This window comes from Manis pentadactyla, chromosome 2 (genome assembly GCF_030020395.1).
Source record: "Manis pentadactyla isolate mManPen7 chromosome 2, mManPen7.hap1, whole genome shotgun sequence".
Classification (NCBI taxonomy): Eukaryota; Metazoa; Chordata; class Mammalia; order Pholidota; family Manidae; genus Manis; species Manis pentadactyla.
In genome coordinates, this window is record NC_080020.1 from 14,162,296 (window position 1) to 14,175,180 (window position 12,885).

General features: G+C 40.1%; 1 protein-coding gene across 3 annotated transcripts in view; it reads left to right on the forward strand.

Moving 5' to 3' along the window:
- The window catches only part of SGCG (sarcoglycan gamma), a 111,658-nt gene that overhangs the window by 83,367 nt on the left and 15,406 nt on the right, over positions 1–12,885 (forward strand). For all 3 annotated transcript variants that reach the window (XM_036917423.2, XM_036917424.2, XM_057490255.1), the window contains exon 5: positions 2,048–2,167. In XM_036917423.2, coding sequence (XP_036773318.2) covers positions 2,048–2,167 — 120 coding nt within the window. The remainder of the gene's footprint in view (positions 1–2,047; positions 2,168–12,885) is intronic.

A 12,885-nucleotide genomic window follows, 5' to 3' on the forward strand; every position in this document is an offset into this window, starting at 1 on the left:
GTGGGAGAAACCTATTTATTGCCTACAAGCAGTCGTCCAACTTCTGCTCTCCCATGTCTCTTGCAACCCGGCTGCAGAGGAAGGGACCCCACCCAGCCTCTCTGGTCCAGAAATGCCCTTGCTCACCCTTGTAATTCCCTACTGATATGGAGATGGACTACTGCTCTCCACCCCTTGGAAACACCTATTGATATGCAGATGCACTAAGATCAGGCTGGAGATTCTGGAAATATTGCAGTTTTACCCGCAGATGGTAAGAACTTAGTCCCCACACAGTGCAGATTCAAGCAGACCCTGGATGCCAGGTGTCACTGACTGTAAGAGTTGGCAAAGGACTGTGCCCTGTGCAGAGCAGCAGTTCAGTGAGCTTCCCTTTCCTTCCTCTCTGCTTCATTCCAGTAAACCTGCCTTTATCTACCCTGACTCTAGCCCGTTCATCCCTTAGAGTGCATTCACATAAGACTTTCATTCTGCTTCACAGCTGTGTGTCTGCCCTTCAGTTCTTTGTTGCCGTGGGGACAAGAACTGAGGAGAACAAGCTCATCACCCCAACACTTACGTTTTAGCCCATTTGATCTCTTGCTCAAAGTGGTGTGTTTGGACTACTTTCATTAGTGTGTTCTTTCTATGGGTGCTCCTGTCTTTAGTTTTTGTGTCCTAAGAGTGGTTGCTGTGATACCTGAGCACAAATGTAAGTATCCTGTCTGTGCTGTGGATTGCTGTCTTTCTGTTATGTGAATGCTCTGGACTTGAATTCTGCTCTGTCTGACGGGGGGCCAGCTGTCCTGGCGCTGCTGTGGCCCTTGCCTGCAGGGCTTTCATCTGTCCCTTCAGTGACCTTCTTCTGAAGCCCCTCGGTTTTCTCATCCTGCCTCTGCTCACCACACAGCCTGTGCGGGGGCAGCACTGGAAACAGGAGTGTATTAATCAGAGCCCTGGGGTTTGTTAATTTTCTCACATTAAACATACACTGAATGAAGTAATGAGTTGGGAGGCAATGAGTCTAAAATTCATGTGAAGAAATTAAGCTTGTAGGGGGGAAATGATGTTTCTGTCATAAAACAGAAAGAAGGAGTGAAGAAGACACAGATGCCTTCAGGGAAAGGAAAGGGCAGAAACCCGAGGGCGTTGTGCAGCGGTGATGTCCGCTTTCTCCGAGGAGTAAGAGGTGGGACCTCCTCCGAAGATAAAGGCAGAGGAGAGAATCTGAGTATGGCTCATCTTCTGGGGTATTTGGCCTTTAAGGTGAGCCATTCATGAAATGGCCTTTCACCAGCCTCACGTTTCTGAATACGCAAGCCTTAATGGGTTAATACACAAAAGAACACAAATTTAAACAATGTGAGTAAAAGGATTATATTATTTTGGCAAGTTTCCTGAAAAAATTAATACAATTTATTAATATTTGGCATAAATTAATTTTAATAGTATGATAGATCTAGGCTTAGAATTTAAGAAGTTTAACCACAGAGTAAAAAAAAAACTATTGGTGATGAACTATTTAGTAATTTGGAATTGCTGGATGACATAGCATGTGTAGAAAGAGAGATTTTTGATGCTGTTAGAAAACAGCATAAAACCTAAATGTGATTTATCCCCACTAGGATGTTTAGACATTTTAACAGTGAGGTATTAACAAAGGGCCACGTGGGGGAAGCTGCTCGGGCTGAGAGTGGGGGTGGGGATTGATAAGGGCCTGGCTGTACCTGTTTGAGTTTTTTTTAAACCTACCAGTAAGAACAAGACATGTAAAGGAAAGATATAACGGGCTTAGGCGACATCCGGGGAAGACTGTGAACCCTGTAGTACTCAGCCAATGAGGAACCAGGGGAGGGACTCCCGCACTAGGAGATAAATTATTGGCGCCAAACTCCCCAGGTGTGCCTGCCCACCAGACACCCGATCTTGCAAGACCGTCATTAAAGCCTCGCTCCGCTCTGCTCTTTGTCTCCGTGTCCACTTATTGAATTTGGACCAGTGAGTGTGTTTCTCACAATGCTGCACACAGTAAGCTCTTGATAATAAACTGTTCTAATTAATCCTTCAGGTCCCAAAATGGTAGAGGTCCAAAGTCAACAGTTTCAGATCAATTCCAAGGATGGCAAGCCACTGTTCACTGTTGATGAAAATGAAGTTGTGGTCGGTACAGACAGACTTCGAGTAACTGGTATGTAGTAACTCTGGTTTTTCTTTATTGAGATATAATTGATATAACTATATTAGTTTCGAGTTGAAACCTAATGATTTGGTATATTTCATATATGCAATATATTTGATATATTGATATAAAATACATTTGATATAAAATCTCATATTTATATATATTGTAAAATAGTCACGATAACTCTAGTTAACATCTGTCACCTCACATAGTTACAAATTTTCCTTGTGATGAGAACTTTTAAGATTTCTCTAGCGACTTTCAAATGTACAATACAGTATTATTAGTGATAGTGAGCACACTGTTCACTACATCCCCTAGGACTTACTTATTTTCTAACTGGAAGTTTGTACCTTTTCACCCCCTTCACCCATTTCATCCACTTCCCCCACAACCCTCCCACCCCAACCTCTAGCACCACCAATCTGTTCTGTGTACCTGTGAGTTCAGAATTTTGGGGGGTTTTAGTTTTTGAGATTCTACATGTCAGGGAGCTCACACAGCATTTGAATTTTTCGGTCTGACTTATTTCACTGAGCATAATGCCCTCAAGTTCCATCCATGTTGTTGCAAATAGCAAGACTTCCTTTTCTGTGGCCGATTGATGTTCCATTGTGTATATATATCTATGTACATATACATACCACCTTTTCTTTAACATTCATCTGTAGTAACTCTTGAGAAAAAGAACACCCCCTGTAGTGCACTCCTGCAAAAGCAAACTGTATTTTCTGCAAGGTTATGCCGGAATCTTTCTGCCAGGTAAAAGGGTGGTTTGAATCAGTTGACTTTTCTTCATGGCATTTCCTTTGAAATTCTTTGACACTCTCCTAGAAGAATGAAATCCTCCTCACAAAACTTTGCCCTCTCTTTTCTTGCACCACATCATTATTTTATCTCTTCCCAATTGGTATAATGCAAAGACACCATAAATTCTTTTACCATCTGTATGATATTCAAGTATCTGTTTTCCATATAACTGTTGCAAAAGAAACTTCTTCCCAGTTTTTTTTTAATTCCCATTATAATGGGTATTTGAAGTCCCTATATTTCCACAAAAAAATTTATTTGAAATCAAGATTGGATGGGATTCTGATGGACTCATTTTTAGGACTGAAAAGAATGAATTTTATGGAAAAATATCTTAGGAACATATTTTAAGTTTACTTGCCAAGCTTCTGTATATTACATCAAAAGGCAAACACTGATTAAATTCATCCTAGTACTATTTTCTGTACTATTCTGAAAACCAGTTGCAACTTAATTCTCTCACACATCATCACCAATACTCATGAATGAAAAAGAAGTAATGTTCCCTGACCTAAGAAGTAGACTCAACCTTAATAGAAAAATTTATGTAATATATAATTCCTAACAAAACAAACTACACAAATTATAACCTGCGTTGCAGTGTACTCTAAGGCAGTAGGATCCCTGGTTTTCTTACTAAAATAAAGGACACTAGGACATCACCTAATTACAGGAAGCTGACTATTGCCTAATAAAAGAATGAGTAGGCTGCCATGTGCCTTGGTCATCAGAATCATCTAGTCACTGGTCAGGGAATTCGGGCTTTGCAGATTCCATTCGGACCTCAGTAATTACTAACTGTGATGATCTCAGGCAAGTTACTTAATCTCTGCTGGCTGTTTCCTTTTATAATAGTGGATTGATAATGTACTAGTACTAGTGTTGCTGGATGACGTGGATTAGTGTATACGAAAGACAGCAGAGGTCCTGATAGAACACTATTGCACTGCGGGGCAAAAAAGCGTGTAGAGGAAACAGTCTGATAAAACAGGTTAGATTGCTTCAAACCCAAGCTATCCTCCACTGGGCATCGGTGAAGTGAGCTTCTTCCTGGCCTAGGGCTTCTTCCAGGCCATGATGTCAATTTTAGTGGAACTGGTGAGAAAAACTGCTAAGCAACTATATGATTTATTGCCTGCGTGTATGTATGAGAATGAACACCTGGAGGGCTTGTTGACATACACATTGCCGGGTTCAGTGCTGAGTTTCTAAGTCAGTAGGACTGGAGTGGGGCATGAGGATCCGCATTTCCTACATGCTCTCAGGTGTTGCCAGTGCCGCAGGGCCAGGGACCACAAAGCCACACGTCAGCCTCACGTAGATGCTCCCTCTGGCATGTGCATCCAAGGTAGCCTCTTAAAAAATAAGCCACATGCTTCTTTTCTTTTATAAGTATTTATACATGTCTGGAGGCACACATTTCTTCCAAACTCCTCCTCTCCAGTGAACCTAACTAGAGCATATGCCCCGCCTGTAGTTGCTTTATACTTCCTTGTTGTTACGCCATTACAGTAAGACGGATTTCTTCTCTCCAGGGCAACCAGGAGTGGTGAGTGTATGAACAGTACAATTTTGACCCACACCTTAACTCTTCTCAGTTTTCTAATTTGTTCTCAACTTCCCTAAATTTTGTGATTAAAAAAATGCAAGAAATTCCACAATTGTGACTTCTTTCCTTTTTTCTCTCTATGCAAGGTCTCTGTCTATATCTTATATAATTCAGGTTTTCTCAGCCTTGCCATTGTTGGCACTTGAAGGCTGGGTAAAGTCTTTGGTGTGGGTTGGGGGGAGGCGGCGTGTGCAGGGCAGGGCAGTTAGCAGCATCTCTGACATTTATCAGGATTCAGTAGTATTCCTCTTGCCCAAGTTATGACAACCAAAACATCCCCAAACATTGTTAAAAGTCTCCAGGGTGAAGAGGGAGTTGCAGAATCACCTCTACTTCAGAATCACTGGTCAACCTTAAACCTATACTGCTTCTCTGGAATTTATTTAACATTTAGCCTTTATTTAATATTTACTATCTGCTAGTAATTAAGCTAAATACCTATAGTACAAAATAACTAAGACATGATTCCTTTTACATGATGTTTACATTTTATCTGGAAAGATGTAAACATATATTAGTTTGTGGAACGGTCTGCTAAGGACTGTAATCAGTGTTTGGGCCAAGGGCTACAGGAGCAGAGAACCAGACCGAGTTCCAGTCACCGCCAAACCCCTGAGTAGGTATGTGACCTTGAGCGAGTCTTTGATCCCTTCACGCCTCACACTATGGCTCCAACATGCTTATTCACTGACCCCTCATTGGTTAGAGGGTATCGCACCGAATTCAGCAAAGCAAATACAAGTTGATTGTGAAATTAAATTTCAAGTCTTGCAAAAGATGCAGATTTTCTGGACGTCAAAAGCAATATATGGAAAAACTGGAACTGCCGACAACCCAGGAATAAAAGAAGACATGGAAAGTTAGACTTACCAGCATGTAAAGTGAAAATGAACAGAGGTGATGTCCTGATAGGTACTTCAAAAGCAATAATTTTAAATATAATAAGATTAATATGTTCACCCTTGGAAAGACTGACAGTGCCCTCCATTTGTCTGTTATTATGGCTTTACCGCCAATGTTAAACGTTATGTTAACAATGTCATATTGTGCCACTGGGATAAGCAGAATTTTAAGTATGATCCCCAGTGAATTTTTCCCTTCTAAAATATCCTGACCTCTGTGAATATGATGAGATCTCTCCCATGATTATGTTACTTCTATAACAAAAGGGAGATCACCTGGAAGATGGCCTGGAAATTAGATCTTCATCATCTAATCTAATCACATGAACTCTTTCTAAATAGAGAGTTTTCTCTAGATGATAGTAGGAGAACTCACAGAAATTTGAAGTGCAAGAAGGATTTGTTACTCTGTTGCTGTCTAAAGACGGAGAGGGCCATGCAACAAGGAATAGGGTAGCTTCCAGAACCTTACAGAGACACTAGGCTCCCAGCAAGAAAAAGGGGGCCTCCCCCCTAAGACCACAAGTTACTGTATTCTGCCAACAACCTGACTGGACTTAGAAGCAGATTCTTGCCCACATCCTCCAGAAAGAGCCCTGCCTGAATGACATCTTGATTTTGGCCTTGTGAAACCCTGAGCATAGGTTCCAGACAAGCCCACTGGGTGAGACTTCTGACCTACAGATGCGAGCCGACAAATGCACACTGTTTTAAGCAGTTAAGTTGTGTTAGAAAAGTTGCACCAAAAGACAAAACTTGATTTATTCTTTGTTTATTTCACATGATTTCATAGTTTTTATTATTGTGACTAGGTTTTGTTAAATGTAAACTATGAGAATATTTTTATATATTTTAATTGTTAAAGATAAATTCCTATCAAAGTTTTTGTCCACTATACTAACCAAAAACAGTGGGTCCCTATTTTAAATGGACTGACTCCGAGTAGCCTCTGGAGTTTCTTGGATCAGCAAAAGCAGCAGCAGTTAACAGACAGGAAGGAGGAATGACCAGAGAGGAGACAGGACCAGCTTCACTCTGAGGACCAAGAAGGGGAATGAAATGCCCTTCTCTCCTCTCTCTCTCCTCTGGTCCCTTGCACAACTGCACTAAGCATGAAATGTAAGATGAGGGACTGAATGGCTCTTTCCTTAAGGTTGTACACTCCAAATTCCTGACTTGTACTGAGTCTAAATCCTGACTCATAAAGCCTTGCCATTGTCTTTGTCTTAAGTGCTCAAGGAATAAGATGAAATCTCTCTTTAATTCTTAAGCAGCTTCCATTTGCAGATAATAGGACTTGCATAAAGAAAACCCCAAAGACTCAACCAGAACACTGTTAGAACTCATCAACAATTTCCGTGAAGTTTCAAGATATAAAATCAACATACAGAAATCAGTTGTATTTCTAGACACTAATAATGAAACATCTGAAAAATAAAGAAAACTATCATATTCACAGTAACAGCAAAAAACAATAAAATATCTAGGAATAAATTTGAGGAAGTGAAAGATCTGTACAACAAAAGATATAAGACTTTTGAAAGAAATCAAAGATACAACAAATGGGAAGACATCCTGTGTTGGTGGATTAAAAGAATTAAATTGTGAAAATGTGCACATTACCCAAAGACATCTACAGATTCAACATAATCCCCATCAATTACCAATAGCACTCTTCACTGAAATAGAAAAAACAATCCTAAAATGTATATGGAACCACAGAATACCTCAAATAGCCAAAGCAATCCTGAGGAAAAATAATGATGCTGGAGGTGTCATGCTTCCTGATTTCAAACTAAACCACAAAGCTATGGTAATAAGAACAGTACGGTACTGGCATAAAAGTAGATTCATAGACAGATGGAACAGAATAAACAGCCCAGAATTAAACCCCCATGTATATAGTCAACTAATATTCGACAAGGGAGCCAGGAACACCCGAAGGGGAAAGGATAATCTCCTCAACAAATGGTGTTGGGAAAGCTGGATAAACACAGGCAGACCAATTTATTTGACATCTGTCTTATCCCACTCACAAAATTTAACTTGAAGTGGGTAGAAGGCTTGAACATAAGACCAGATACCATAAAACTCCTTGAAGAAAACGTAGGGATAAAGCTCCTCAACACTGGTCTTGGCAATGATCTTTTTTTTTTTTTTTTGGACACAACACCAAAAGCACAAACAAAAGCAAAAATCAGCAAATGGAAATAGATCAAACTTAAAAGCTTCTGCACAGCCATAACAAAAGAGAACAATTAACAAAATGAAAAGGCAACCCACAGAATCGGAGAAAATTTTTGCAAACCATTTATAAAATAAAGGGTTAATATCCAAAATATATAAAGAACATATACAACTCAGTAACAAAGAAACAAACAATCCAATTTAAAAATGGGCAGAGGAATTAAATAGACATATTTCCAAAGAAAATATCCAATACGGCCAGTAGGTACATGAAGCATGTCAGTATCATCTACTTATCTTGGACATGCAAGTCAAAACCACATGAGATATCAGCTCACACCCATTAGGATGGCTATCATAAAATAGATAAGAGATAACAAGTGTTGGAGAGGATGTAGAGAAAAGAGAGCCCTTGTACATACACTGTTGGTGGGAATGTAAATTGGTTCAACCGATTTATGGGAAACAATATGGAGATTCTCCAAATACTTAAAAATAAATCTAGTGGATAATCCAGAAATTGCACTTCTGTGTATATATATCCAAAGGAAATAAAATCAAGATATCAAAGAGATATATGCACTCTCATGTTTATTGGAGCATTATTTACAGTAACCAAGATATGGAAATAAGTGCCTATCAATGGATGTATGGTTAAAGAAAATGTGTTATTTTACAATGGAATATTATCAGCCATGACTTGACTTACTGCCATTTATGACAACATGGATGGACCTTGAGCATATTACATCAGAGAAAAACAAGTACTGTGTGGTATCACTTATATGTGGAACCTAAAAAAGTCTCATAAAACTCATAAAACAGTAAAATGGTGGTTACAAGGGGATGGTGGGTATGGATATAGGACAGATATTGTTGAAGGGTGCAAACTTGCAATTAGTAGTGAATAAGCCCTAGAGATTTAAAGCACAGTATAATGAATACAGACAACAATATTATAATCATCAAAACTGCTAGCTGACTAGGACTTCATTACTGCAACTAAAAAAAAAATGACAGTTAGGTAACATAATAAAGGTAAAATTATCACTGCAATGGCAATCATGTTACAATGTGTAAATGTATCAAATTAACATGTTGTATACTTTAAATTTACATAATGTTATATGCCAACTATATTTTAATAAAATGACATTTAAAACATTCTTAAGCAGCTTCCATATAGAATTCAGTCAACTAGGAAAATGAAGGTTTGTTTTAAATCAAACTTATGGAGGATATTTTATTTAAAAATTTTATTGATTCAGTTTGAAATCAACCTGGACCTTGAAGCATTCTCACTTCCCCCCCTAAAAAATTGAATTGGTCACCAAATGACTGAAGTTAACATGCCATTTTTATTAACCCCATTTTCAGAGCATATTATTGGAAGAGCATCAAACATCTTCTTAAAAAAATTAATTCTATACCTTTGCCAGAACCTGCTTCTGGCAGAAAATATTTTAGTTCCTTGTCAACAATTTGCTTGGCTGGGTTCACTCCTCAACATTAAGTAAGAAAATCTGGGTCCTTTAATGGTACACCATTTCCCACCACTAACGAGGAAGCCAAGATCTAACAATAAGCTAGTTCTATTTCTTCACCTCTCTGTGAAGCTAAGCAGGATTCCATGAAGGTAAAGCGATGACGTAAAAATGCTGGAGTTGCCACAAAGTCACTAACAGAAGAGGACCCAGAGAATAAGATTTTAATAACTAAGAAAATGAACATAAACAATGATGCCATGTCCAGGTCTCTTAAAATAACATGAAGACAGAAATCCGGAGATGCTTACAGATCATGATATTTTTTGAACAAGTACTTGAGGTCTCTGAACACCTTGTGATGCAGTTCTGTGGACAGCTGATGACCCGGTCCAAAAGTTAACAACCTTTAGCTGAAAGGAACAAAAGACCCAGTTAAATCTGGTGTAAACGATAAGGACATTTATTACCTTGCATGAGAAGTCTGGAGGTAGGGTAGCTCCAGGGTGACTGATTGGTCCCATAGTATTTGCTCCAGCTCTGCTCCTCTTCTGTATAACATTCGCCTTTTACTGGCAGAATGGTCCCATCAAATCCAAGCATCACTTCCCTGTGCGTGGCTTCTCTAAGATTCTGTAAGAGGGCATCGATGGCCTCTGGTGATCTGGCCTCTTTAAAGTACCCTTCCAACCGAAATAAATTCTCCCCTTATTGAACTGCTTGCATTTCTCTTATAAGTGACATTTAACTGGAGTTTTTTTACTCCAGTCTGACTTTTAATGAGGAATTTAAGACATTCACATTAATTTTGATAGCAGCTCTGTTTGGGCTTATCTATGTCATAATATTTGATGATTTTTATTTTTGAATCATACTGAATTTGGATCCAAAGCAAGCCTGGTAAAAGGGAAAATAGAAAGGGAACAGATAACACAGGGACTTGGTGGTCATTCTAAGGACTTAGGATTTTTTTTCAATGCAAGGGAAAGGCCTTAAGTTGTTTTGAAGGGGAACTCCTTGATTTGTTAACCATTTTAAGATCAGTATAACCATTACAAGGGTTAATAGAGTTATTTGGAGGAAAGAATGGGAACAATAGACCAGTTAGAAGAATGTTAATTGCAGTACAGGCAACAGCCAATGGTGGCCTGGGTCAGGTGGTGGCAGTGGTCAAAGAGGGGAGCTAATGACTCCAAATTAAGAACCGACATAGACAGACTTGCCACGGATAAAATGAGCGACAGGCATCAAGGGAGGGAAGCAAAGATGAAAATGTAAGGTTGAAGGCACTGGGGGGAGGGGTGAGCACGTGGGACACTGATGACGTGCCAAAGTCCCCCGCTGCTGCCCCCTCCCAACCTGAAAAATGTGCCTTAGGCCAGCCAATCCTCGAGCCGCTGTAAATCTAAGCTCTGCCTCCCCCTGCCTTGCTGAGTGTGACTTCCCTGGCCTGTGATAGCCAGACGGGGGAATATCACCTGGGAATGGCGCTCAAATAAACTGCCTGGCCCTTTGTTGCCTCTTGTCGCCGGCTTATTTCAGCTAGAATTTATCTTACAGAAAATATATTTGTTTCTGGGTGATGACATTACTCTCTAGGTACTGGAGGTACAGAAGAACATCAGCAAGGCAGAGACACTAGACAATTAATGTTTTAGATATGTAAATTGAAGATGACTGTGAAGCAGCCCATGGATCTGTCAAGTCAGCTATTGGATATGCGAGCTACCTGTGTGCTGCTCAAGGTGGATGTCCTGACTAGGGATAGAAATGCGGGCATCTCACCTAAGTTCTGAGCGATGCCAGCATCTGAGCCCAGGTAAAGGAGGAGCAGCCGTCAAGGGAGAGGAAGAGACAGACACTGTGGTGGGAGGCGCGTCACAAGAGCCCTTTTCCTGGTTCCACAAGTGACTGTGTTCCCAGAATTTGGGTCCAGGAAAGAGGAGGACAGAAACTGCCCTGACTTTGCCCTCCTGGAGGCCATTGTCGTCTTGACAAGCACACTCACTGAGGTGCTAAGGCAAAAGGCAGTCTGAAGTGGTGGCAGAGGACAGAGAGTGGGGGCAGTGGAGACATCCCGTGGGAGTCTGGCTGGAAAAGGAGAAACAAATCTTTTTGCATCACTTGAAAAGCCCACTTCGGTCTATAAATACTCAATGCATGTGTGGAATTAATCTTTATAAACAGTATCAATGTAGATGTAAAAAAAACTAACAAATGCCTGGGCTTTTTAACCCACTGTTTGAACAGAAGTATTAATATTGAACTCCATGGGGCATGTGTTGGGGAAAATGGGACGACTTGGAGCAATTTCCCCTCCAAGTGTTGGGCCCTGTCCGTGAACTCCGAGATAGCAGGGCCCCATCCAAGAACCTTCGGCTGCCGCCACCACCATGTCAGTTCTCCTCGTGCCACGATCTAACCACAGATCTTCACATGAATATCTTTCATCATAAATTGTTCTAAGAACTAGAAGAAAAGAATGGTGTTATGCAAATACTAATGATATCAGTAGAAGTGACCAGACCATTTACCAGACCTATTTTCAGTGACATGTTCTTTAAAAAATATAAAAGTTAACATTATAAGATGGAAATTTTTGTTTGTTTTTTTTTTGGCCTTTTTGATTTTACTTTCCTATATTAGTATGGTAATGCTTTTTTCCTTAAAAGGGAAATCCAAAATAGGTGCTAATGTAGGTCTTCCGTAAAAGTGAAGTAGCTTGACTCCACTTTTCCGAGACCTGGGGAGACTTCACTTTACCCATTTCCACTTACAAAAGGTGTCATCGGAATGCTCTGCTTTTAAATAGCAGGAGAAACCTGTGCTTGGACACTGCAGATGCAGACTGCAAGCTTGGGGTTGGGTCTAAGCCAGGGGCGGACCCTAAGAAGGGGAGTGGCCTGGGAAGTGGGAGAGGTCTAAGAAGGAGGTGGGGCCTCGGTTAGGCACCGCCTCTACCCAGGTAGAGCCTCATGAGAAAGGATACAGGCAATGTGGTGCCACATGGATCTGTGCATATGCCCATAAAATTAAAGAGGAGAAATATTTTAAATACAATAAGAAAAATAAATTTGTATTTCTATGTTGAATCCTTTACTGTTGTAGTAAACTGAATTATTCATTCATTTCTGTACACCAGTCTCATTTTCCTGCTGCTGAGCTGTTGACCTTGAAAATCATTGCCCACAACCTCCATATATTCACAGATGTCTATTTATTTTAAGAATCAGACCAACTGCATTTTACTATATCAAGTCTTCCCTGATGCCTTAAAGTAATTCTGCCCTACTGATGACCCCCAAGATAACTTTGCTACTAGCACATTACTTCCTATCATACCGTGTAGTATTTATCACTATGTATGAGAAGCCCTATAGCATACAGATGAGGGCTTTGGATTCAAAGCACAGCCCTGCCACTCACTGTATAGCTCTAGGCAAGTTAATTAAGCTTTCTGTTCTTCAGTTTCCTACTCAGGAAAACGGAAAGGTAATCTTATCTGCCTTGGGCTCTGAGCATTAAACAAGTGAGTATATGTCAAAGCACACGCCACTTCTATCTGTGCATCTCTGCATGTCTGCATCTGAACCAACAGTGTCTTGCATACAATTAGGTTCTCAGAGCAATGAAATTACAAAACACACTGATTCCTAGAAATTAGAAAGTTTAAAAATTTTTTCTAGACACATCCTGATGATGCGCCTTAAGACACACTCACAAGATGCAACT